The sequence below is a fragment of the Salmo salar genome, chromosome ssa04 (assembly GCF_905237065.1).
Source record: "Salmo salar chromosome ssa04, Ssal_v3.1, whole genome shotgun sequence".
NCBI classification, from domain to species: Eukaryota; Metazoa; Chordata; class Actinopteri; order Salmoniformes; family Salmonidae; genus Salmo; species Salmo salar.
The window spans coordinates 11,322,103-11,349,710 of NC_059445.1; the positions used below are offsets into that span (position 1 = coordinate 11,322,103).

General features: G+C 40.9%; 1 protein-coding gene across 1 annotated transcript; it reads right to left on the minus strand.

The window, feature by feature from the left end:
* Positions 1-1,980: 1,980 nt before the first annotated feature.
* On the minus strand, positions 1,981-27,608 carry LOC106602268 (hydroperoxide isomerase ALOXE3). The gene is made up of 15 exons (XM_014194793.2): positions 27,413-27,608; positions 18,837-18,981; positions 18,455-18,665; positions 13,741-13,822; positions 13,055-13,177; positions 11,033-11,136; positions 10,758-10,927; positions 10,481-10,624; positions 8,507-8,710; positions 8,162-8,248; positions 4,361-4,530; positions 3,681-3,802; positions 3,350-3,450; positions 3,044-3,214; positions 1,981-2,895 (listed from the first exon to the last, which is right to left on the minus strand). The coding sequence occupies exons 2-15, from the start codon at positions 18,972-18,974 to the stop codon at positions 2,716-2,718; spliced, it is 2,007 nt and encodes a 668-aa protein (XP_014050268.2). The 5' UTR covers positions 18,975-18,981; positions 27,413-27,608; the 3' UTR covers positions 1,981-2,715.

A 27,608-nucleotide genomic window follows, 5' to 3' on the forward strand; every position in this document is an offset into this window, starting at 1 on the left:
GATACATTGTGTTGAAATCATCTGGGAAGCATGTTGACACAAGTTAGATGGGTTCCAGAAGAGATGAAATCAGATTTTTTTTTAAAGATTGGGCGTGGATAAGGAAAGAAGGGGAGATCTGGTTCTCAATATGACTAAAAGAGAGGGACGGGCAGTTTAGTTTATTAATGCGACCATTTAAAAAAACAAGCATACATGAAACTTGAAAAAGCCATACATGCACATGAATAAAATCATCGAGGATAACACACAAAGTGTGGGACTTATTTCCATTGTGGTCCTCTTGAGACAAGATGGCTAGACAAGATCGAACACAGGCAACTGACTATTTCTCATTTCAGTTGTGTCAAACTTCCACTAAACCATTCAGATCACAACAACCTTCAAGTGACGCTCTAGCTTAAAAATGAAACGATAACAAGTATATTTTTTTGTTTAAAACCAAAGAGCCTTGACTGTGTTGGCATGTCACAATTTTACATTTTAATGCCACTGAGTTGGTTCCAGGCATCCTTTGTGTCAAAAATATCTCCATGTCAATTTGTGTAAAATCGTTGTATCCATTCCTGGAACTTACATGAAAGCATTTCTATGTTGAAAAGGACATTCTTTTCATGAGTGTTTGAGTTCAGGTCTGTGCTCTATCTGCATAGATTGCTTTCAAGGTAAGGCTTTGCGTTACTCAGAAAATGCATCAAAATAGGTAAGACTGAATATTTTTGCAGTGTATCTCCTGAGTCGTTTTAGATGGCTACAATGTTCTCTACAGTCTCAGAGTTCAAATAGGTGTAGGGCTTCATTACAGACAGAAATAATCCTCAGTTTCATCGGCTGGTCTCAGACAATCCCGCAAGTGAAGATGCAAGATGTGGAGGTCCTTGACTGGTGGGGTTATACGTGGTCTGCGGTTCTGAGGCCAGTTGGACATACTGCCAAATTCTCTAAAACGACATTGGAGGCAGCTTATGGTAAATAAATGAACATTAAATTCTCTGGCAACAGCTCTGGTGGACATTCCTGCAGTCAATGTGCTGATTGCACGCTCCCTCAAAACTTGAGATATCTGTGGCATTGTGTTGTGTGACAAAACTGCACATTTTAGAATGGTCTTTTATTGTCCCCAGCACAAGGTGCACCTGTGTAATAGTCATGCTGTTTAATAGGCTTCTTAATATGCCACACCTGTCAGGTGGATGGATTATCTTGGTAAAGGAGAAATCACTAACAGGGATATAAACAAATTTGTGCACAAAATTTGAGAGAAAGCTTTTAGTTAAAATTGAACATTTCTGGGATCTTTTATTTCAGCTCATGAAACATGGGACCATCACTTCACATGTCGCATTTACATTTTTGTTCAGTGTATTTGCCGCCATCTTTTCGAGGTCATTGATCGAGACAGGTGGGTGTCATTCAAAGCAACTCTTGATTTCTGAGTCAGGCTCATGACATGCAGCACTTTAGGGTGGACCATCTGTGGGGTGGACACCCATGGAAGTGTAGAAGACACTAGTGCCTTCCAAGTTGAGAATTAAGTATCACCTAGTAAAGGTTAGTTGAAAAATGGTCCCCTATTCAATATCCAAAGCCATGACCCTGTTCATGGGAGGATAATCAATCACATTCCAAGTTATTTCAATAGCTGAATCATAGTGTAACATGAAGAATAATAACTGACTACTGTATTAACCACTATAGTCTTGTGGATATATACACGTTTCACCATCTGCACCTTTTCTTTTTTTTATTTCACCAGGTAGGCTAGTTGAGAACAAGTTCTCATTTACAACTGTGACCTGGCCAAGATAAAACAAAGCAGTGCAACACAAACACAGAATTACACATGGAACAAACATACAGTCTATAATATCAGTTATGTCCTTGCGCGCTACTCAGTTTAAGGCGCCGGTATGTAAGGGTCAACCAGTTGAACAAAACTGCTTGGGCCACATGGACAATGAACACTGAAAGAGACAAGGATGATGATTAACTAAGACTTTATTGCATGAAATCAAAAAGCTCTTGATCAGCCAGCAAATAGAGTTAAAGTTATAATCTCTATCTTGGCTGAATGGACAGTAGTTTCCTTTTGGCTCTCACACAATTGAGTGGGTTCAAGCTACACTGCTAATAAATCAGGAACGTCACATGCAGTTTCCTCTCAGCAGCAAGGCACTATGGGAAGTGATGTCTAAGTGTTGTCCATTTGGTAGTTTACTCTCAACACTCCCCTTTTAGAGGGAGGCAGGTAGCTGAAATAAGTTATCCTTAAGGTCACCTGTCTCTATAGGAACCACATACCACACCTCCTGCTGGTTAGCTGGAAAATGGAAGGCCAAATAATGAGTCTAGGTGAAGCAAATACAGTAGATTCCTGTTTTGCATGCAAGGTTAGGTTTTGCCAATAACAGGAACGGGCCCGAGGCACAAACTTTCAGTTATACAAGGGTGAAGAACCCAACTAAAGACTTAGATAAAAAGGATCAGCTAGTGGCATTCACAACACAGAAGTAGAAACATTTAACTTCTCATCTTGGCTGCATGTGGCTATTAAAAATAAAACGTGGACTGAACCGCAATTGACTAAACTGCCTGGGTCGTAATGATTAGGGCACACCATAAGATAAATGTTTTAAAACAGGTTTCAACAGAAAACATTTTTTAAAACGTTTTTTTTCCCCATTTGGTGCCTAATAAATACGACCCCGATTCATTTTACAGGGCCACACTGTTCTCGACATTGTTGGGATTCAGGTAGGTATATGACAGGGGCAAAGAGACATTCCTGCCTTGGATTTCAAAGTTGTATTTCTTCAGCACGTCTTGAGTTTCGTGAATCAGTTCCAGAGGGGTCTTCTCGCTGAAGTGATCCTGATAGCCATTTCCAAGAGAGACCTAAGTAGGCAAGAGTTGACGAAATTCGAAATTCATGAACCACTGATATACTAATTATGACTACTAAGGAAACAATTCGATTTGAGATTGTCATGAAATGCTTTAACGTCATATATACATTTTTAAATACAGTTTCTCGTATACTCACAAAGTCAGTGGACTGCATGCTCAGAAGGTACACCGCTGCCATGCCATGGACCGTGGTATTGATGTCAGGGAAAGTCTTCAGCATTGTGCTCTCAGTACACTGCCCCTTAGTGGTGGGAGGAGGCTGTTGCAGAGCGATGGGGAAGTTGGGCATCCAGCCCCCAAAATCAAACTGGAATAACAATGGCGAAATAGATCAAACCACTGCTTTTCCAATATAATTCAACAGAAACAAACTAAAATCACATTTTGAATAACAGCGGAGGATACTGCACACAGGTCTTTCACATGTTTCAAAGTTTATTACCTGTCCATTGTTGACTGCAGCATGTTGGACAGTCACTGTGAAGATCACCATGGTGAGAAACTTGATCAGCTCTGTCACTGAACTGAAAGACTGAGGGATTCCTGCACAGAGGAGACAGTATGCCACAATGATCCGACACCGAATTGACAAATGATCCAGAATATAGTTTGAGATTGATAAGCATAAGGGAATGGACACGTTTATTATGAGAAATAATTGAAGTCTAGTCTGTCAAATTGCACCTTTTTCCCTATATAGTACAGTAGTTTTGACAAGAGAGCTGTTGCCAGTTGTGACTCAGATTGTGTCATTTAAATGAGTAAAACGTAACCTGTGCTGGTTTTGGCCAGGAACCCATGGAAGAAGATTTCCTTGATCCAGTTCTGCAGTTCAGAGTCCTTCTGGACGTCTGAGTCACAGGTGTAGTAGTGAGCAATCATTTTCTTAACAAACCTATACAAAATATCAGGCATTAGCCAAAACACTATGACAACATGGCAAAAGAGCACAAATGCATTTTAGAAAACCAGGTACTAAGAGAAGTGTTTTTCCAGTTTTGCTTTGGTGAAGACATTGAGTTTACTAGCAATTCTAAATATTTTGGTATTTTTATTGATGAACATATTAACTTTCTATGCGGAACATCAGCCCTAGCCGACTCAGCAAGTAGAGCTCTTGGAGTTATAGGAACAACAAAAACTCAAAGATAATGGTTACGTTACGTATTCCAAACTGCATCAGACATGCGTGTGTCCTGTTCTGGACTATTCAGCAGGAGTGTGGGGTGCTAAGAGGTATTTTAAAAACAAACATGTCCATAACAGAGCAGTACGTTACTTTTTAGGTGTCCACAAGACTAGAGTTTAGTAAACGGATCAATGCAAAATGCAGTTGCATGAATTTATAAACGCACAAATCAAATCATTCTGCTTTATGATGTTTACAGAATTTCTTTGTGCAGATCTGGGCTTTTTTGCACCATGGAAATCTTTAGGCCTGTACAAGCATTACCTGTGGACGATGTCCCACAGCCTGAGTCCATCATCCCTGTAGAAGAAGTTGGGGATTGACTCCAGACCGCGTGCAGTGATGTCCTCTGGCAAACAGAGGGAGCTGTAGGTCAATGAGGCCATCGCTTTCTGCAGGAACTCCACCATCCCTGGACCTCCTACACCGGCATTCTTCAAGATGGGTTAAAGGGATAGTTAACCTTGTTTTGGAGGTCTAGTTTAGGGCAGACAGAGCAAAAATTGTAGTGTGTCTGGGGACTCGCGATGAGCATTTCTAAAATTGCAGATAAAGTAAACCCGAAGCAAACATTACAACGCAGCCCATAATCCTGGAATTTAGATTTTTACAGGCTCCCGGGCTCCACAGCATCCCAGTAATTTTTTGACATGTTCGAAAAATTCAGCATTATCTACAGTGTGAGTAGTACTAATCTAGTGTCAGCCATTAAGATAATATTAACTACCGTAAAACTTCCATTTCACAAGTTTAAAGACCAGACATGAAAATTGGTTTAGAATATTTGAGGAAATTAATGATTAAGGAGGGAAATGAGAATGGACCGGAGGAAGCTAAGGGATGCAGATGAAGGATCCGGAGAAGTTGACTGTAAGGTTTGGCTTGGAATCTCAGGTAGACATCAGTCAGGCCATGGTAGATAGGAATTGCCTTCACCACAGAAGCCTGATAAGAGAACGTCAAGTGAGTCGGACCCTGGAGGGGATGTGAGCTGCAGGTGCTGAATGGTTGGCGATATAGCGGAGGTACTACAAGATGCCCATGAGTGAGACAACAGACCCAAGGAGCAACGGTGGTAATTCCCTTCAAGTAAGGAAACCATGAGGAACCAGGCTCAGCTGGGGAGCCATTCCTCTTTTGGCTGGTTGGGTACGATATGGTCAGTGAGGTAGATGGTGTCCGTGAAATGAGGCATAGACTGGAGAACTGTGCCAGAGTTAATGCAGGTTTTGAGAGATGAGAATTTTGTGGGCTGTCCTGATGTTGATGTAAGAAGAGATGTAGGAACGATAGGCTTGAGAGGACCAGCGTTCAAGGAGTTGTACGGTGTTGTCTTAGATGCCATGGAAAAGGCTCCAATGTGGAAGGATTGTCCGGAGAATTAGTCAGCAGGATAGCCGGACAGGGATAGTATTTGTCCCAGATGGGAATGGAACCAGAATCTGTGATGAATAGTGGATCGGACCGAGAGGCATTTTTAGATTTAGCTGCAGGAAGCAGGTTCGATGGTAGACGGCAGCCAGAACAGGTAGACTGTGGTTCTGTGGTAATAGATGGTATGGAAACATCTCCAGGCTGTCCAGTAAGAGGACAATGTCATTGGTGCAACGGCAAATAGGATGGAATGGCTGGGAGATTAGGAGAAGGTTCACGGGAAAGTCGTCATGGCGTAAGGAGGGATTGGGGTTGGTAGGGGTTCTCCATATGGGGCCAAGCACCTGAATCTCTGAAATTGGAGACGGGACAGAGAATCAGCGAATGAGTTACATTGACCGGGTACATGTGCAGCTCTGAGAAGGAACTAATGGGTGACGGATGGCCAGGTTAGACATCTTAAGAAACTCATGATAGGGAGGTAGTCAGAACAGCCCTTGTTAATGATGTGTACCATGGAAGGTTGTCAGAATGGATGAGTATGGCCCTTTGACCATTTGTTCCTCCAGAGAGAAGCAGCTACGACAATTAGGTACAACTCGAAAGGGGCAGATGGGGCTGCAGGAAAGGTTTGGCAGGCCATGCGGCAGCAAACCAACAACCACTGTAGAAATCCCCGTAAGCAGAAAGATTGATGATACGCTTCTTGCCTGAATACTTTTGGGTGGCAATTCTGAGGGGACTGATGCGGTAAGTGGAGAATAGCGGGGAGGAAAAGGGGCCAATCAGAAATCCCTGCTTCACCTCCTTGACCAGGAGGGAGAAGACTGGCTCATCAAGAGCAGAACAGAGGTTGAAGCAGAAGTGAGGAGACCAGAACAATATTTCAGGCCGTCAAGCAAATAAATATCGGACAAAGGAGGGGTCAGGGTGAAAATCCAAGTCCACAGCCATGGCGGTGAAGTTGATGGGGGTGGTGAGGTTGGCTAACAGTCATTTATCAGTAGAAGGAGTGGGATTGAGGGCAGGATTTTAGAGTCCCACTACAGAATGTGTACGAGCTTGCATTACGAAGTGCTGCAGCCGTAGTTATTGAAATCGTTGCAGATTATGCGACCGGTGAAGAGCACAGGATGACCACGGTGGTCCTTCCTCCCACAGGACACGGCAAACACATAATATCGTCTAGCAGGAGGAAGAAGGTAGGGCGGAACAGCGAGCAGAGGCAAGGCAGATGACACTTCAGGGGCGGCTGAGCAGAAAGCGAGCATGGTGGGATGGGCAACCACAGAGGTATTTCCCTCATTAAAATGCAAATCAGTTTATAACATTTCTGACATGCGTTTTTCTGGATATTTTTGTTGTTATTCTGTCTCTCACTGTTCAAATAAACCTACCATTAAAATTATAGACTGATCCTTTCTTTGTCAGTGGGCAAACGTACAAAATCAGCAGGGGATCAAATACTTTTTCCCCCCACTGTATTTCCTTTAGGCCTGTCAGGAGTTTTTTTATGCGTCAGCTAATTCAGTGTTTTCTAACGGCGATCAGTGTTTTCAACATCAAACGGGTTATCGATTACAGAACATGTGAATGACAGATTCCAGGGCTGCTCCGTAGTTGAAGCAAAAAAAACAGGCTATTAATTACATGTTTATGGCTGAGAGGTTCACATAAATGTGTCACAACAATGTAAACCTGAAAGAGTTCAGCCCGACTCTACTGAGGTATGTGTTGCTAGGTGTACATCTCATAACGATAACCAGCTCATTACGATTTGGCTTGACTGACTCGTCAAATGTGAGAGGTTCCCCAATGTTAAGATTGTATAATCGTATAGTCTTCAGAAGGCCTTATTTGAGATTTACCTAGTGTTGTTTCATCCATACAGTTTTTAACCTCTACAGGCTCCGTGTCCCCACTGTACCTTGTCACACCACCCTGGATTACTGAGCTCTGCCTGCCATTGACCTGTCGCTTTGCCTGCCCCTGTTCTAGTAATAAACTTTTGTTACTTCGACACTGTCTGCATCTGGGTCTTCCCTAAAACATGATAAGCGCTTGATGGTTTTTGATTGGTACTGTATATTTTCTGAGCTTTCTTAAATATCCTAGATATAGGACAGACAGTTAAAACTTTTATTCATTATGATTTGTCAATGCGTTTCTATGGGCTATAGTAAAGGCCAAATTCAATATTTCATCAAATAATTTGTACATATTTTGTGGGATACCTAAAGTGGTCCTACAATTCTACCACGTAAGCCTACTTTGCATTTAACATTTAATTAAGAAGGTTTATGGGAAAGTATTTGTCAACCCACAATACGGTTATCACATCAACTGGCTACACACAGACGAAGTGATAGACAAACGCACGCATCACACAAACAGACGGGAGCAATATTGCTGGAAATTAACTGGCAGATATTGTTTTAGGTTTCGCTTTTTAAGGCAATAGTGGCGAACCAGCGGTGGGATAATGTTGCATTGATTAGTTGGTGTCTAATACTGAGATTTGTTGATGAATAGTTTGGCGAGCTACTCATGTGGTCTGCGAGCTACTGGTATCTCGCGATCGACCTGTAGGAGACCCCTGTACTAACTGATACAATCAGTTTCCACTAGCATTTTGACATTCCATAAGTATTAGCGTATTATAGAACATTATAAGAATGGAATAGGCAGTACCTCTGTTATCACCCCCTTCTCTGATATGAGGGCCTGTCTAGCCAGAGTGTTGATCTGCAGAGTGTAGCGGAAGTGAGAGATCAGGAGCTATGGAGAAAGATGGAACGATCGTACATGAAATTCACACCTAAAAATGCTATGTATTGTACTGTACTACAAACAACCTACTGCTTCTTTCAATTACAAAAAATACATACAATGAATACATTTATTTCCAAATACTTCAGGTTCTCTTAATCATGTTAAAAGTATTGAGTTAATAGGAAAATGAGAACTCACACAACTGTAGTGTTATAAAAGTTGAAAACAAACTCAGTGTCTGCATGCACAGCAGCAGGTATGTACCTTGTAGATGGGATGCACCATTGGTAGGTTGCGCAGTGTCGACACGGCAAATACCTCAGCCAGCAGGTGAGTCCTCAGCAGGTGAAAGTTCAGCTCGTGTTCGGCGAAGTCGGAGTTCCTCACAAAGATCTTGGCCAGGAGCCAGTCATACTCAGAGTCAGTAGGAAGGAAGATGGGGTTGTCTTCTCCAGGATCCTGCTTCAGCTGTGAAAGGAAATGCAAAACACAAATCATTACTTGTTTCATTAATTGAGAATGTGTATATTATTACTATAATTAATTTAAAGACAGAGTACCAGTCAAAAGTTTGAACACACCTACTCATTCAAGGGTTTTATTTATTTTACTATTTTCTACATTGTAGAATAGTAGTGAAGACATCGAAACTATAAAATAACACATATGGAATCATGTTATAATGGGAATTTAAATTTTTGTGCTTTTCTTATAAATAATTTCTGTGTTCTATTCATGTGCTGTTCTATAAACCAATTTCTGTGTTCATGCAATTGGCTGACTGTACAAATCCTCACTCTCAGCAGCTGCAATTTGCCCAGACCGTGTTTTGAGAACGAACTAGAGATATCCGTTTCAAGGTCTCAGCTTAGAGAGAAAGAAGCCTCGTGAGGCATTGGTCTGTCACATGTTATGAACCAGTATTGGTCTGTCACATGAATTAAACAAAATGGTAATGATTAATTCATTATGCTAAATCATGCAAATATAACTTGTCTGTGTATTGCCGTATATATATGTAAGACAACTGCTAGGTCTGCCCAGGCAGAGCTCCTGATTTACATATGTACTATGATGCATTGAGTTGGTTGGAACCTCTCCAGCTCGCTGACTAATAATGATTCATTTAATATTGATTTCGAGTGTCCCTGTGAAAGAATTTCCACAACAATGTAGTAACCAAAACAGTGTGAAACAAATCAAAATATATTTCAGATTCTTCAAAGTAGCCATTGTCTCCTCAGACAAAGGAAATCTGTCCTTTGAGGAGTCAATTTTAGATTTTTGGTGCCAACCGCCGTGTCTTTATGAGACGCAGAGTAGGTGAACGAATGATCTCCGCATGTGTGGTTCCCACTGTGAAGCATGGAGGAGGTGTGGGGGTGCTTTGCTGGTGACACTGTCAGTGATTTATTTAGAATTCAAGGCCCACTTAACCAGCATGGCTACCACAACATTCTGCAGTGATACGCCATCCCATCTGGTTTGCGCTTATTGGGACTATGACCCAAAACATGGCCCAAACACACCTCCAGGCTGTGTAAGGGCTATATGACCAAGGCGGTGAGTGATGGAGTGCTGCATCAAATGACCTGGCCTCCACAATCACCCAACCTCAACCAATTGAGATGGTTTGGGATGAGTTGGACCTCAGAGTGAAGGAAAAGCAGCCAACAAGTGCTCAGCATATGTGGGAACTTCTTCAAGACAGTTGGAAAAGCATTCCTCATGAAGCTGGTTGAGAGGATGCCAAGAGTGTGCAAAGCTGTCATTAAGGCAAAGGGTGGCTACTTTGAAGAATCTAAAATATATAGTATTTTCATTTGTATTTTGACACTTTTTTGGTTACTATATGATTCCATATGTGTAATTTCATAGTTTTGATGTCTTCTCTGTCATTCTACAATGTATAAAATAGTACAAATATAGAAAATACCCTTGAATAAGTAGGTGTCCAAACTTTTGACTGGTACTGGACATAAGTTTAATTGTGTACTGAAAACTTTGTTTTGAGTGTTGTCTGTATGGTACATAAGGTCATATGATATAACATTAACCAAATTCTTAACGCTTTAGTTTTAGGCTAACAGTATATGCTGTTAGGTAATTTCTGGGCAATATTTCTGTCCATTTAGGGGACCCCTTATGGTTCAAGAGCATCCCCAGTGGCAAATGTTCTGTTGAGCTTCTTCAATGTGGAGTTCAGAACTCTGCATTTTTCTCTCATGTGAGATGTACCTGGATTGCGATGGGCATGAGCTTATCTTCTGGAGTCATGTAGAGCAAGCAGAGCGGAGCAGCCAAGAAGTGCCGTTTCCTGTTGATCACGTTTGCAGTCACTCCATGCAGGCGCTTGTAGTCAACCAGGAAGATGTTGCCTTTCTGTTTAGGTTAGGACATGAATGAGTTAGGAAGACGTCAACACCATACCAAAGAATACACACAACTTACTCAGGAAGAAACCAAAAGAGCAATAACAGAACGATGAGTGACAACAGTCAGACATTTGACAGACCTGAAATTCCGCTTCAAGGCTTTTTCCAAAAAGGGAAGCCTTCACCATGTCTTCTGTGACGGGGAAGTTCTCTGGAAGCTTGGAGCAGCGATGGATCATCATGGGGTTGAGGCCGTTCAGAAGCTGGTACCCGAAAAACTCGTCCTTCTTCCAGTTCTTTTCGACATAGTCTAATAGATAACAAAAGTATCAAATAATAATGAGATGCTAATGGTTCCAGTAAACCATTTGAATCCATGACTTATTCAAGACAGACACCACTGACCAGACCTTACCATAAACATCAGTCTTGCGGCTATTGAAGACGTGACTGAGTTCACCTAGGCTCTTCCATTGCTCCTTGTTGGTGGACAGTCCTGCTAGATTCAACTCCACCAATCTGCCGGGTCAGAGAAGGAAATTAACTTCAACATGCAAAAGATTTCGTTGGATGGTGCAGTTGGTTAGAGAATGGTTGTAACACCACCAGAGTGTCCCCCAGGTGTCTGTGTTGGGTCCCTTACTCTTCATCCTCCCCCTTGGGTGGTTGATTCATGCACAGGCCACATATTGAATATGTGTCAATCGCGATTTGATAAATGTCTGCTCTATAGTCCTGTGTGTCCAGTTGGTAGACCATGGCTACAATGATAGTGGGTTTGATTACTGCTGGGGCCACCAATATGAAAAATGCATGCACGCACTTTAAATTGCTTTGGCTTAAAGTGTCTGCTATATGGAATATATTAATGTATTATATTTATTTTGTATATAAACATACCATATACATAACATATAAAACTTTATTTGTCACATGCGCCGAATACAACAAGTGAAACAAACCCTTAACCAACAGTGCATTTCAAGAAGAGTTAAGTAAATATTTACCAAATAAACGAAATAAAAAAAGAAGTAACACAATAACATAACAATAACGAGGCTATAAACCGGGGTTATCGGTACCGGGTGTGGCAGACCAGGGGGTTGGGTCAAAACGTTTACACAGATCAGACACGGACAGACTAGGATTAGCTCAGTTTCAAAGGTGTTTATTAAACTAATAGTTCAAAAGAGAAGTATTTGTCTCCCTATTATTGGATATTTGCAGGAACTGGAACACGTTGTCGTACATGTCGATCCAGAGCATCCAAATATGTTCAATGGGTGATATGTCTGGTGAGTATGCAGGCCATGGAGGAACTGGGACATTTTCAGCTTCCTGGAATTGTGTACAAATCCTTGCGACATGGGGCTATGAATGATCATACTGAAAAATGAGGTGATAGCGGCGGATAAATGGCACGACAATGGGACTCAGGCTCTCGTCACTGCATTCAAATTGGCATCTATAAAATGCAATTGTGTTTGTTGTTCGTAGCTTATGCCTGCTCATACCATAACCCCACCTAAAATGACGTTGGAGGCGGCTTATGGTAGAGAAATTAACATTAAATTCTCTGGCAACAGCTCTGGTGGACATTCTTGCAGTCAGCATGCCAATTGCACGCTCCCTCAAAACTTCAGACATCTGTGGCATTGTGTGTTGCACATTTTAGAGTGGCCTTTTATTGTCCTCAGCACAAGGTGCACCTGTGTAATGATCATGCTGTTTAATCAGCTTCTTGATATGTCACAACTATCAGGTGGATGGATGATCTTGGAAAAAGAGAAATGCTCACTAAGAGGGATGTAAACAAATTTCTGAACAAAATCTGAGAGAAATAAGCTTTTTTGGGCATATGGAACATTTCTGGAATCTTTTATTTCAGCTCATATCAACACAACACTTTACATGTTGTGTTGATATTTTTGGTCAGTGTATATGACCTATATAACATTTCTGCTAAATGTCTTAATGGCTTGTTAGTTATACAATTTTAGATATGATTTGAGGAGCTAAAAATATAAATAATTTAGGCAAACCTAGCCAAGGTGTCATTCTTGGCATCGTTGCCATATTCCACTCTTCACACTCCTGGCGGCCAAATTCTCCTCTTCTCAGAATCTTGCAATTACCTAAACAGGTCTAGGAGAATCACATCTCATTGAAAAGGAAATCTTTTCACAGGTATGTTGGGGACATGCCAACATAGATTATGACAGATCGAATACATTTCCTGGTGTTGCCTCATGTTTCTCAACCTGGGGTCCATGTACCCCTGGGGGTTCTTGGCCTGTACTTGGGAAGATTCATAAGAAAATATGCCTAAAGGTGAAATTCACACAAAAGGGGGTACTTCAGGTGTTCTCCACAAAGAGCTAAATGTGATTGGAGTACAGTAAGCAAAAGAAGGTTGAGAACCAGTGCTCTAACTTACGCTTTGGCTGCTGTGAACTTGAACTCCAAGTCCTTGGTGAAAGAGAAGCGGACCTCAGCAGGGAGTTCAGAAGTGCTGGCAACTTTCATTATTTGGGGTAGACCCTCGGCATATATACTCCAACTGAACGGAATAGACATGGTAAATCAAGACGGGATACACAGCCTGTCGTTCACTATTACACAATAATTTTTTCCAATCTACTTGACAAAAATTACACACAATATCAAATTGGAATTCTGAAACACATAATTGATTATTTTGTTTAACACCCAGACCTGGGTTGATTCTTTTTTTTAAGTGCAAACCCCGCCCACCTGCTACTCCAGGCAGGCTAAACTAAGTGCTCAAAGTATTTGAAAGATTTTCAATGGTATTTGAACCCAGGCCGAAACCATGCAAAAAGGGAGGTGGCTTATATAAAAATGATGTCGTTAAGCAGACACACTTATCCAAGCAATTAGGGTTAAGTGCCTTTCAAACAGATTTTTCAAAAACTCAGCTCAGGGATACAAACCAGCAACCTTTTGATTACTGGCTTAGCGCTCTTAACAGCTTGGCCACCCGCTGCTTTTATTACAATTGCACATCAATTTATCTGTGTGTAAGAGTTATGTTTTTATTTGGATGTTGTTTAAAGTTGTTACTGTATCTTTACAAATTAGTAATGTTTCCATAAAGCTCACCGGTACACCTCATGGCGACTCTGCAGCTCCTTCTTTCTCTCCTCTATGGCCTCTGGGCAGGTCTCATTGAATATTAGCTTACCTTATATACAAAAGACCAGAAATGTTGATCATTTTCATGTTTTTATGGATTGGTCAACATCTTAAGAAATTCACTGTATACACTACTGTTCAAGAGTTTGGGGTCACTTAGAAATGTCCTTGTTTTCCATGAAAACATACATGAAATTAGTTGCAAAATGAATAGGAAATATAGTCAAGATGTTGACAAGGTTATATATAATGACTTTTTTGATTGAAATAATAATTGTCCTTCAAACTTTGCTTTTGTCAAAGAATCTGCCATTTGCAGCAATTACAGCCTTGCAGACCTTTGGCATTCTAGTTGTCAATTTGTTGAGGTTATGTGAAGAGATTTCACGCCATGCTTCCTGAAGCACCTCCCACAAGTTGGATTGGCACTTAGGTACCATACGGTTAAGCTGCTCCCACAACAGCTCAACAGGGTGAGGTCCGGTGACTGTGCTGGACACTCCATTATAGACAGAATACCAGCTGACTGCTTCTTCCCTAAATAGTTATTGCATAGTTTGGAGCTGTGCTTTGGGTCATTGTCCTGTTGTAGGAGGAAATTGGCTCCAATTAAGCACCGTCCACAGGATATGGCATGGCGTTGCAAAATGGAGTGATAGCCTTCCTTCTTAAAGATCCCTTTTACACTGTATAAATCTCCCACTCGACCAACACCAAAGCACCCCCAGACAATCACATTGCCTCCATGATGCTTGACAGAAGGCGTCAAGCACTCCTCCAGCATTTTCTCTGCATCTCACGAATGTTCTTCTTTGTGATCCGAACACCTCAAACTTAGATTTGTCTGTCCATAACACCTTTTTCCAATCTTCCTCTGTCCATTATCTGTGTTCTTTTGCCCATCTTAATATTTTCTTTTTATTGGCCAGTCTGACATATGGCTTTTCTTTGCAACTCTGCCTAGAAGATCACGGAGTCGCCTCTTCACTGTTGACGTTGAGACTGGTGTTTTGCGGGTACTAATTAATGAAGCTGCCAGTTGAGGACTTGTGAGGCGTCTGTTTCTCAAACTAGACACTAATGTACTTGTCCTTTTGCTCAGTTGTGCACCGGGGCCTCCCATTCTTTCTATTCTGGTTAGAGCCAGTTTGCGCTGTTCTGTGAAGGGGGTAGTTCACAGCGTTGTACGAGATCTTCAGTTTCTTGGCAATTTCTCGCATGGAATAGCCTTCATGTTTTAGTAGAAAGTCTTTGTTTCTGGGCATTTTGAGCCTGTAATCGAACCCACAAATGCGGATGCTCCAGATACTCAACTAGTCAAACGAAGGTCAGTTTTATTGCTTCTTTAATCAGAACAACAGTTTTCAGCTGTGCTAACATAATTGCAAAAGGGTTTTCTACATCATTTGAGTCAATTGGCGGTGTACCTGTGGATGTATTTCAAGGCCTACCTTCAAACTCAGTGCCTCTTTGCTTGACATCATGGGAAAATCAAAAGAAATCAGCCAAGACCTCAGAATTTTCTTTTGACCTCCACAAGTCTGGTTCATCCTTGAGAGAAATTTCCAAACACCTGAAGGTACCACATTCATCTGTACAAACAATAGTACGCAAGTATAAACACCATGGGACCACATAGCCATCATACCGCTCAGGAAGGAGACGCTTTCTGTCTCCTAGAGATGAACATACTTTGGTGCGAAAAGTGCAAACCAATCCCAGAGCAACAGCAAAAGGACCTTGTGAAGATGCTGGGGGAAACAGGTACAAAAGTATCTATATCCACAGTAAAACGAGTCCTATGTCGACATAACTTGAAAGGCCGCTCAGCAAGGAAGAAGCCACTGCTCCAAAACCGCCATAAAAAAGCCAGACTATGGTTTGCAAATGCACATGGGAACAAAGATCGTACTTTTTGGAGAAATGTCCTCTGGTCTGATGAAACAAAAATAGAACTGTTTGGCCATAATGACTATCGTTATGTTTGGAGGAAAAAGGGGGATGCTTGCAAGCCGAAGAACACCATCCCAACCGTGAAGCACAGGGTGGCACCATAATGTTTTGGGGGTGCTTTGCTGCAGGAGGTACTTGTGCACTTCACAAAATAGATGGCATCATGAGAGAGGACAATTATGTGGATATATTGAAGCAACATCTCAAGACATCAGTCAGGAAGTTAAAGCTTGGTCGCAAATGGGTCTTCCAAATGGACAATGACCCCAAGCATACTTCCAAAGTTGTGGCAAAATGGCTTAAGGACAACCAGTCAAAATGTTGGAGTGGCTATCATAAATCCTTGACCTCAATCCCATAGAATATTCGTGGGCAGAACTGAAAAAGCATGTTCAAGCAAGGAGGCCTAGAAACCTGACTCGGTTACATCAGCTCTGTCAGAAGGAATGGGCCAAAATTCACTCAACTTATTGTGGGAAGCTTGTGGAAGTCTACCCGAAACATTTGACCCAAGTTAAACAATTTAAAGGCAATGCTACCAAATACTAATTGAGTGTACGTAAACTTCTGACCCACTGGGAATGTGTTGAAAGAAATACAAAGCTGAAATAAATCATTCTCTCTACTATTATTCTGACATTTCACATTCTTAAAATAAAGAGGTGATCCTAACTGACCTAAAACAGGGAACTTTTACTAGGATTAAATGTCAGGAATTGTGAAAAACTGAGTTTAAATGTATTTGGCTAATGTGTATGTAAACTTCCGACTTCAACTGTCTCGACTAACCTTTACATCTGCACATTGACTCAGTACCGGGACCCTTTGTACAGTGGCTTGCGAAAGTATTCACCCCCCTTGGCATTTTTCCTATTTTGTTGCCTTACAACCTGGAATTAAAATAGATTTTTGGGGGGTTGGTATCATTTGATTTACACAACATGCCTACCACTTTGAAGATGCAAAATATTTTGTTATTGTGAAAAAGAAATAAGATTAAAAAAACTGAAAACTTGAGCGTGCAGAACTATTCACCCCCCAAAGTCAATACTTTGCATAGCCACCTTTTGCAGCAATTAGCTACAAGTCTCTTGGGGTATGTCTCTATAAGCTTGGCACATCTAGCCACTGGGATTTTTGCCCATTCTTCAAGGCAAAACTGCTCCAGCGCCTTCAAGTTGGATGGGTTCTGCTGGTGTACAGCAATCTTTAAGTCATACCACAGATTATCAATTGGATTGAGGTCTGGGCTTTGACTATGCCATTCCAAGACATTTAAATGTTTTCTCTTAAACCACTCGGGTGTTGCTTTAGCAGTATGCTTTGGGTCATTGTCCTACTGGAAGGTGAACCACCTTCCCAGTCTCAAATCTCTGGAAGACTGAAACCGGTTTCCCTCAAGAATTTCCCTGTATTTAGCACCATCCATCATTCCTTCAATTCTGACCAGTTTCCCAGTCCCCGCCGATGAAAAACATCCCCACAGGACAATGCTGCCCCCACCATGCTTCACTGGGGATGAAGTTCTCGGGGTGATGAGAGGTGCTGGGTTTGCGCCAGACATAGCGTTTTCCTTGATGGCCAAAAAGCTTAATTTTAGTCTCATCTGACCACAGTACCTTCTTCCATATGTTTGGGGAGTCTCCCACATGCTTTTGGCGAACACCAAATGTGTTTGCTTATTCTTTTCTTTAAGCAATGGCTTTTTTTCTGGCCACTCTTCTGTAAAGCCCAGCTCTGTGGAGTGTACTGCTTAAAGTGGTCCCATGGACAGATGCTCCACAGCAGAGATTGCAGTTTTGCAGCTCCTTCAGGGTTATGTTTGGTCTCTTTGATTAATGCCCTCCTTGCTTGGTCTGCGAGTTTTGGTGGGCGGCCCTCTCTTGGCAGGTTTGTTGTGGTGTCATATTCTTTCCATTTTTTAATAATGGATTTAAATGGTGCTCCGTGGGATGTTTAACATTTCTGATGAAACATTTTTATAACAGAACCCTGATCTGTACTTCGCCACATCTTTGTCCCTGACCTGTTGTTTGGAGAGCTCTTCGGTCTTCATAGTGCCGCTTGCTTGGTGGTGCCCCTTGCTTAGTGGTGTTGCAGACTCTGGGGCCTTTCAGAACAGGTGTATATATACTGAGATCATGTGACACTTAAATAAAGTCCACCTGTGTGCAATTTAACTAATTATGTGACTTCTGAAGGTAATTGATTGTACCAGATCTTATTTAGGGGCTTCATCACAAAGGGGGTGAATACATATGCACACACCACTTTTCCGTTTTTTATTTATTAGAATTTTTTGAAACATGTTATTTTTTTCATTTCACCAATTTCAATTATTTTGTGTATGTCCATTACATGAAATCCGCATAAAAACCCATTTAAATTACAGGTTGTAATGCAACAAAATAGGAAAAACGCCAAAGGGGATGAATACTTTTGCAAGGCACTGTACATAGCCTTGTTATTGCTATTTTATTGTGTTACTATTGTTTATTTAGCAAATATTTACTTTTTTTAAAACTCTGCTTTGTTGGTTAAGGACTTGTAAGTAAGCATTTCACGGTAAGGTCTAGACCTGTTGTATTTGGCACGTGACAAACGTAATTCGATTTTAAACTTCAAATGACATTCAGCTAGCTGACCAATAGCTATGTGTCATAGGCACAGCAGTTCTACCCAAAACTAAACCTACACAATGATCTATACTGTATACCAACATACTGACCAGTGGCCTCTCTGAACACCAGACGCTCATAGCCTGAGATCCAGCGGTAACAGGGGAAGTTGGCCGTGTTGATCTCTGGTGTGGTCACCACAACTTTAGAACAGAACCAGACATCGTTGATGTAGGCGAGCAGGGCATACGGCTCTGTGTCCAGCACCACAAACTCCAGGTGGCCCAGGGAGGAAGGACAGGGCACATCAAGCTCAATCACCTACAGAGAGATAGATGACATGTTGGAATGATCCCAGCAAACAAACAATGTTCTCTAAACGTTGATTAAGTTGAGCCTGTTTGTTATTTTTCGAATTCCAGAATCAAGCTTTCATTTGGCATTCGCAACACCCAGATGGATTGTGGTATAATACAACTTTTGAGAACTTACCGATCCTTGGCTGGCGGTTTTAGGGATGTACACGCGTTTACTTTCTCCCTTTGTGCCGACCAGTTTAACGTAAACACTATTCAGTGTGCCGGCAAGCAGCATTTCTCCGGTAAACACTTTCACTGTGTATTTCACCATGATGATTCTGTAAGACAAATAATTGTACACATACAGCTCGACAACGTATTAGACATACAGCATTACAACTTAACGAGAACCAACATAAGACGACCAACTGCAACCAAATATTTGCCACAGTAAAGATGAAGATGTACCATACAACTTTTTCCACATTTTGTTGTGTTACAGCCTGAATTTGAAATGGATTAAATTGAGATTGTGTCACTGGCCTACACACACACACACACACACACTACCACATAATGTCAAAGTGGCATTATGTTTTAGAAATGATTACAAATTAATTCAAATTTAAAATCTGAAATGTCTTGACTCAATATTATATTCAACCCCTTTTTTAGGGCAAGCCTAAACAAGTTCAGGAGTAAAAATGTGCTTAACAAGTCACATTATAAGTGACATGGACTCACTGTGTGTGTGAAATAATAGTATTTAACATGATTTTTGAGTGACGACCTCATCTCTGTACCCCACACATACAGATAATTGTAAGGTCACTCAGTCGAGCAGTGAATTTCAAACCCAGAAATAACCACAAAGACCAGGGAGGTTTTTCAATGCCTCGCAAAGAAGTGCACCTATTGGTCGGTGGGTAAAAAAAAGCTGACATTGAATATCCCTTTGAGCATGGTGAAGTTATTAATTACACTGTGTCAATACACCCAGTCACTACACTGAAAAAAAAGCGGGATAAGGTGGGCTGTCAGATTTAAGAAAACATGTGATTTACTGTTTTGTTTCTCCTCTCAATGCGATTTCTTTGCTTGCAATCAATGCAACATGAAGCAAAATCTGATCTACAGTACTAGTTTGAATCATGTAGGGGGACTGTGAACCAATAAAGTTAATTAATGACGAGTAAAGAGGAACGATTCAAACAGCACGAGAGAAAAATCTTCCAGAAAGAACGCTGGTGCGTTAGCGGAGAAGACAGTACCTCGAGAATTTTGGTCAAGGTAAGCATGGTGATTGATTTTATTCAACGTTTGTCTGTGTGGTTGTAGTCAATTGTAAGCAGTAACGTTATTAGTGATTGCTCCATATCTCCATTTTGTGCTCTTGAGTCTGAAACATATTGGCGTGGCAGCTAAATATGTGTTTATGGACATATTCACTCATTCCTTATCCCAGTCTGCTGTTCCCACATGCTTTAAGAGGGCCACCATTGTTCCTGTTCCCAAGAAAGCGAAGGTAACTGAGCTAAATGACTATCGCCCCGTAGCACTCACTTCCGTCATAATGAAGTGCTTTGAGAGACTAGTCAAGGACCATAATCACCTCCACCCTACCTGACACCCTAGAGCCACTCCAATTTCCTTACCGCCCCAACAGGTCCACAGACGACGCAATCGCAATCACACTGCACACTGCCCTAACCCATCTGGACAAGAGGAATACCTATGTAAGAATGCTGTTCATCGACTACAGCTCAGCATTTTACACCATAGTACCTTCCAAACTCGTCATTAAGCTCAAGACCCTGGGTCTCGACCCCGCCCTGTGCAACTGGGTCCTGGACTTCCTGACGGGCCGCCCCCAGGTGGTGAGGGTAGGTAACATCTTCACCCTGCTGATCTTCAACACTGGGGCCCCACAAGGGTGCGTTCTCAGCCCTCTCCTGTACTCCCTGTTCACCCATGACTGCGTGGCCATGCACGCCTCCAACTCAATCATCAAGTTTGCAGATAACACTACTGTGGTAGGCTTGATTACCAACAACGACGAGACGGCCTACAGGGAGGAGGTGAGGGCCCTCGGAGTGTGGTGTCAGGAAAATAACCTCACCCTCAATGTCAACAAAACAAAAGGAGATGATTGTGGACTTCAGGAAACAGCAGAGGGAGCAGCCCCCAATCCACATCAACGGGACAGTAGTGGAGAAGGTGGAAAGTTAAGTTCCTCGGCGTACACATCACGGACAAACTGAAATGGTCCACCCACACAGACAGCGTGGTGAAGGCAGCGCAGCACCACCTCTTCAACCTCAGGAGGCTGAAGAAATTCGGCTTGACACCAAAAACACTCAAACTTTTACAGATGCACAATTGAGAGCATCCGACCACAACTGTAAGGCTCTCCAGAGGGTAGTGAAGTCTGCACAACGCATCACCGGGGGCAAACTACCTGCCCTCCAGGACACCTACACCACCCGATGTCACAGGAAGGCCAAAAAGATCATCAAGGACAACAACCACCCGAGCCACTGCCTGTTCACCCCGTTATCATCCAGAAGGCGAGGTCAGTACAGGTGCATCAAAGCGGGGACCGAGAGACTGAAAAACAGCTTCTATCTCAAGGCCATCAGACTGTTAAACAGCCGTCACTAACATTGAGTGGCTGCTGCCAACATACTGACTCATCTCTAGCCACTTTAATAACGAAACATTTATTACATCAATGTATCACTAGCCACTTAAACAATGCCACTTTATATAATGTTTACATACTCTACATTACTCATCTCATATGTATATACTGTACTCTATACCATCTACTGCATCTTGCCTATGCCGTTCGGCCATCGCTCATTCATATATTTTTATCTACATATTCCTATTCATTCCTTTACACTTGTAGGTAGTTGTTGTGAAATTGTTAGGTTAGATTACTTGTTCCGACCATGCAATAATATCTAACTAGAAGCACAAGCATTTCGCTACACTCGCATTAACATCTTCTAACCATGTGTATGTGACAAATAACATTTGATTTGAAAGGTAAAAGACCATGTTGCTAGCAAGCTTCTATGAACAGTAAAACAGGACTAGGTCAAGATTAACATTTTGCAAGGAGGTAAAGTTAGGCGGCGAAACACCATGATATTTACCTATTGTTCAATAACTTAGAATTTACCAAGTTTTGCTGAGGAGTGCACACCGCTTGAGCTAGCTAACTAATGCTTTGGTGCTTGTGCACGTCCTCGTCTGCAATCACTTTGCAGCAGCATTCAGTGCACCTTTTTTTTTTGTTAGATAAAAGTTAAACATTTTAAAAAGTTCATGTATTTGCATCAAAACAGACATTTAAAAAAAAAAACGTTTTTCATTACATATTTAAGATCTAATGATTATACACCTAATCCAATAAGATTGGTGCTTTCATGCAGTTTAACAGTTTTCCCATGGCTGCCTCCATGTTGTAAAACGTGGTGCAAAGGTGACATACAGACTTATTGAAATGGGATGTGGAGTTCATTTTAGCATTTTAGCAACAGTGTTACTTTATATTATGGGTGTCCATTTATCAATACATTCAACGTATGTGCATATGAGTGGATGCATGCATAAATCAATAGATAAAACATTTCATAATGAAAAAAATATATAATTTCATGAACAAAATTTATATTTACAGGTTCATGATGTTTGCCAACTACATTTGTGCTGCTTTTTTCCCCAGTGTTGTGGAAATGTAAGGGGTCTTCAGAATTGGTGTCAAGTAGGTTCCAACTTTTGCATCATTACAAGTTAAAGCACCCACATTACGGCCATACTGTCCGTTACTTATGTACATACATTGACTGTCCATGCGCATTTAAGACCTGGAATGCCTTAATTGTGCACCAAAGTAATGTCCACTCAACAGAGGTTACTAAAATTCTGACTGAGAAGTGTTCCTTCACTGTATGTGGAGGATGGAAAACCAGTTTGAAATACAAGCTGGCAATCTACCGCACCCGCCTGAGAAGACTGGGATGTCCAGAGGTGATGATAAACTCCTTGAAGCACAAACCTGCAGGGAAGTCAAGTGCAGCCTATGGTGTTAAAAAGCCACAGAGAGCAGAAGTTAACTTTTGCAGAAGAGAGCCTCGAGGACATGCGGAAAGTTCTGCTGTCCGATGTGAAGAAAAGGAAAAACAGAGAGACAGTGAAGTTCAAAAATGGAGAAGACATTTGCATACAGGAGACATGAAGTTGTCCGTGATGCACCCATGGCAGAGGACTTCATGGCAAGATGGCCTGCGCTCTTTGAAGTCATTGTGGTAAGTTAGCCATGCTTGTCTTATTGTTGGGTATGTTATCTGGGATTTGTTGGTGAAGGTAGAAGATTATTTTCCTTCAGCTTGCCACATAAGTGAGCCTTAATCAGAGTTATCACCGTTTGTGCCGACTGCCTAGTTATTTCTCTCCCTATAGAGAACCCTCTTGTTTGCTGCATGTGTGATCATCTCCAGTCTATTTTCCTTTCTGCTTTAAAAAAAAAAATCTAATTTGTTTAACTACCATTTTTCAGGTCAATGCTGAGTTTAAGAGAATCACCACAATCCCAGTCCAAATGTCTTTCTCAACGTGATATACACTCAGATAACCTGCTGAAGTTGTTCCAAAGAAGGAGGACGACAGCTGGGCAGAAGACTCATATCAAGCATGGCACCTATGGCTGATGTAAGAATTCCTTATGCTTCAAAAGACATATTCATATGTGGTTCTACACCAAAAGTTGATTTAAAAATTAGACAAATAAAAAAAAAATCCTTCTCTTTTCTTAGAATAGCAACATAGATGTCGGACGAGAGTGCATCACAAAGGAAGTGTCAGTGTATATGGGTGAAGACCCAGAAAACCTTGTTCAGGAATATGTGGTATGTTATTTATATTTGTATTATTTCACCATTATTTAACCAGGTAGGCCAGTTGAGAACAAGTTCTCATTTACAACTGCGACCTGGCCAAGATAAAGCAAAGCAGTGCGACAAAAACAACAGAGTTACACATAAACAAACGTACAGTCAATATCACAATGTTATTGTGTGTTAATAGATGGAAACACTTCATTCTTCCTTCCTTTTTCTTTCTCTTCCTTTCCTGTTCGGTGCCACCATCATATTCTATCACTAGCTATTATATTACTGTGTCATCTCCTCTGTCTTCCATCTTGTTTCAATAGCTGCGGTTAGATGCACTTTTTGAAATTCAGAATTGTATTATTCAGATTAGACTCCAGGTCTTTGTTTGTTTGCATGAATGCTGAATACAGTGATCAAATGTAATCGGAATAGAATGGAAATCTTGGTTAGAACCGCTTAATTTTAGCCTTGTAATAGGCGGTGTTCAAATATTACCAGCAGTTCTTGATTTAGTTGACTCCAGTCTTGATTGATTTCTGTCTGTATCATGCTCTTGTGCTTCATGAGCTATACTGTTTTGCAATCTAGAGTCCCTAACTGTAAACACTTCATTGATGAAGGATTCATTTTGTATGATTGACAAATGTTGCTTTTGTGTCTTGTTCAGGGCATGGATGAAGAGTCCACCAATGCAGTCATTGAGGAAACTACTGTGGGGGATCTAACATTATCGAAGACCATTGCCGCGAGTGAGGAAACAGAGGACACTGGGATTGTCCTTGAAGGCGTCAAGTTGCTGCAGGATCTGGGCAACGTAGCATTTGCTGTTCGGCCTGATGTATGCCATGAACCTCAGTTACCCTACTGAGCTCCGCCACACCTTTGAAGTCTTTCAGAAGGTTATGGAACTGAATAGGAACAAACTTTCAAACAAAGCTGTTGCATTTAAAAACAGGCTGTTTCAGTGAGCTGTTTTGTTGTGTGTTTCAGACTGTATGTTGTGTTTCAGACTGTTTGACTTATGCTGAACTTGTTCACAAACACTCAAAACAGAATGTGCATGTCCAAAGATGCCCTTATTTTTCTGCTTATGGAAAAAGTTCAGCTTCACTTTGTAATGACTTTTAGTCAATAGAATTAACATGCACAAATATGTACACATACCTACCTCATTCTTTGTCTGTTACTCCTTATGAAAAATAACTACCTCATTTTGTAACAAAATGCATTAGAGAGAGTGCCCAATCATTGTTAGGCAACTCTTTTTTTATATACAGTCATATAGCCTACAGCACTGTGATTTAGACCTGTGCAATTCATTGAACACTGAATGTCAGTGAATTTACATTTGTCATTCCAAAGAGCTGAACCGTTACAGAAAAATACAGTACCATTTTTTTAACACATGCCTTTTGCCTTTGTTGCTGGTGCAAATGGTCTCTTGCTCCTTGGTTACACATCTTTAGCATGTACTTTATATTTCCCTATTATTTTGTATGAATACAAACACTAAGGTAGAAAATGGCAGCATTTAATCTTGTGCTTACATTAATAATTATGTAGAACCTTGTCCATAATACAGAGTGATGTCATCAATAAAAGAATGTTAGTGATCAGGTTTAGGGAACATGATCAAATCCATTTGAAGCTACACATTTAATTCAAATCAAATTATCTTTACCAAATCATGTTAAATTGATTTTATCCCATTACAATGCATTTATGCAAATTATTATATTTGCTTCCCAAAAATAAAAAGTTGTGTTTAGCATTTCATTCATGTTGAACCGATGTACACATTTTAATTAAGTAAATTCAAGGCACCATTTTTTTCAGTGTACCAAGATGCAGGCATCCTTCCTAACTCATTTGCCTGAGAGGAAGGAAACCACTCAGGGATTTCACCATGGGGACAATGGTGACTTTAAAAACAGTTACCATTCATCAAAGGCTGTGATAGGAGAAAACTGAGGATGGATCAACAACACTGTAGTTATTCCACAACACTAACCTAAATGACAGAGTGAAAAGAAGGAAGCCTGTACAGAATACAAATATTCCAAAACATGCATCCTGTTTGCAACAAGGCACTAAAGTAATATTGCAAAAAAAATTGGCAAAGCCATTAACGTTTTCGCCTGAATACAAGTGTTACGTTTGGGGCAAATCCAAGACAACACATTACTCTTCAAATTTTCACTTTATCAATGGTCTTGACTAGCCTATTTGATTACATTGGGCAGGACAAAAAGAAAACAGCCTTCATTGAGAGGAGGGAAGGCAATGTTTGGTTTTTAATTAAATAAAACGAAATGGGGAAAAATCATTAGTCTTTGATGTTTCTAAATATTAAGTATACAGGCACCAAAAGTACATCTCATTCCATACACATATGGGCAATGTGCTTCACGGCTGTATAACCTGCGTTTCCGCTGTCAAAATTCATGCCATGACCAACTGCGTTTCCACTAAAACCAGCTTTGGTTGGTCTTAAATATCCCTACCAGTGCTGTCTGAAATTAGCACTTTGAACTTTTCCTGAGTTTTTCCTAGCCACTGTGCTTCTACAGCTGCATTGCTTGCTGTTTGGGGTTTTAGGCTGGGTTTCTGTACAGCACTTTGAGATATCAGCTGATGTAAGAAGGGCTATATAAATAAATTTGAATCATATTTTTAAGGACACACATCAAATATTTCCACCCCTCCCATCTGAGCGCTGATGTTAGACAGGTAAATTGCTTTCTGTCAACGTTCTTATCCCTTGCTTGCTAGCTAGCCAACTTTGGCAAACACAGTCACGTCAAACAGTGCAGCCAGAATAACAACAAAGTAGCTTCATATGCATTTGTTCAAGCTGTTTTCTAGTGATTTATTTTTTGTACATCCATAACAAATCAGCTAATGATGTGCCATTTCGCATGGCATAGAACATTTGCTCTTTCGCCAGGCCACTGTTCTAAGAGATTGCCAACTACACAGCTAACACAATCACTTCAAACTGAAGCTGGAATGACAGCAAACTAACTGCATTTTGTGTTTTTCTATTGATTTCTTTGTATATATGCATAAAACTCATGCTGATTCATGATTTCGACTGGCTGAGAAAAGCTGCCAGCCTGTCTGTCTTGTCCCGACACATTCATTACCATAGGACAGATGGGGATCGATATTTGCAACAGTGAAATTCAGAGAGACAGACAGCAAGGTTACTACGAATCTCCGCTGTTGAAAACCAAAATGTTAGTCTAAAAGAAATGGGAGATAATGTCTAGATGCTTTTTACAGTGTAGATCTAGTATATACTGATGAGACAGTGGATTGCGCAGTCAGATGGAACAGAGTAAATAGGCATTTCAACATCAGATTTAGCAGGTGACTTGTGTAATACACACCAGCTGGAACGCGGTTTTAACAAATGAGCATCCAGGATTAGACCCACACGTTGTATAAAATAAATGGTATATTTAATTGAGAGACTGATGACCAATCATTTTGTTTAGCTATTGTGTCAGAATAAGGCCACACAATGATCCAAAAGGATTGTCATCTTAGTATTTTTTGTTTTCTAAAAACATATAGATGACAATCAGTACAGTATACTTTATACAAAGATCCACAAATATTAGGTACAAGGTCAAAATTAGAGTCAACACTTATTGCAATATAAAGTTAAAAGTTTTAAAGTCGTATGTACGGGATACGCATGGTATACACGTCCAACGAAATGCTTACTCGCAGGTTCCTTTTGACAATGTGAAACGTTATATTCAACAGCAACGTCAAATTAGAAAAGGCCATGGAATCCATCTATTACATGTCAAATAATAAAGAACGTTATGAATATATAGGTTCATATAAGCTTTCTTACCCCGATAAGATGCAGTAATTCAGCAATGAGAAATCGTAGTTCCACTGTACTCAGCACCTCAGACATCGTGGCTCTTTTATATGGTTTGTTGTCTTGTAGGGACAATGAAAAGCGTTCATTGACACACCTTCCTGATTCAGTGGAAAAAGGAAATGTTTTATTTGCTTATGTTAAATGGACATTCTCTGGAAACAAG

What these genes read in the sequence shown, in the direction of transcription:
- LOC106602268 (XM_014194793.2), bottom strand. Translation starts at nt 18,974, where the DNA reads ATGGTGAAATACACAGTGAAAGTGTTTACCGGAGAAATGCTGCTTGCC. An exon ending in CCGCAAGACTGATGTTTATG is followed by an intron (nt 10,928 to 11,032) that starts GTAAGGTCTGGT and finishes GTTATCTATTAG; the next exon opens with ACTATGTCGAAAAGAACTGG. An exon ending in GCATGCAGTCCACTGACTTT is followed by an intron (nt 2,896 to 3,043) that starts GTGAGTATACGA and finishes TTGCCTACTTAG; the next exon opens with GTCTCTCTTGGAAATGGCTA.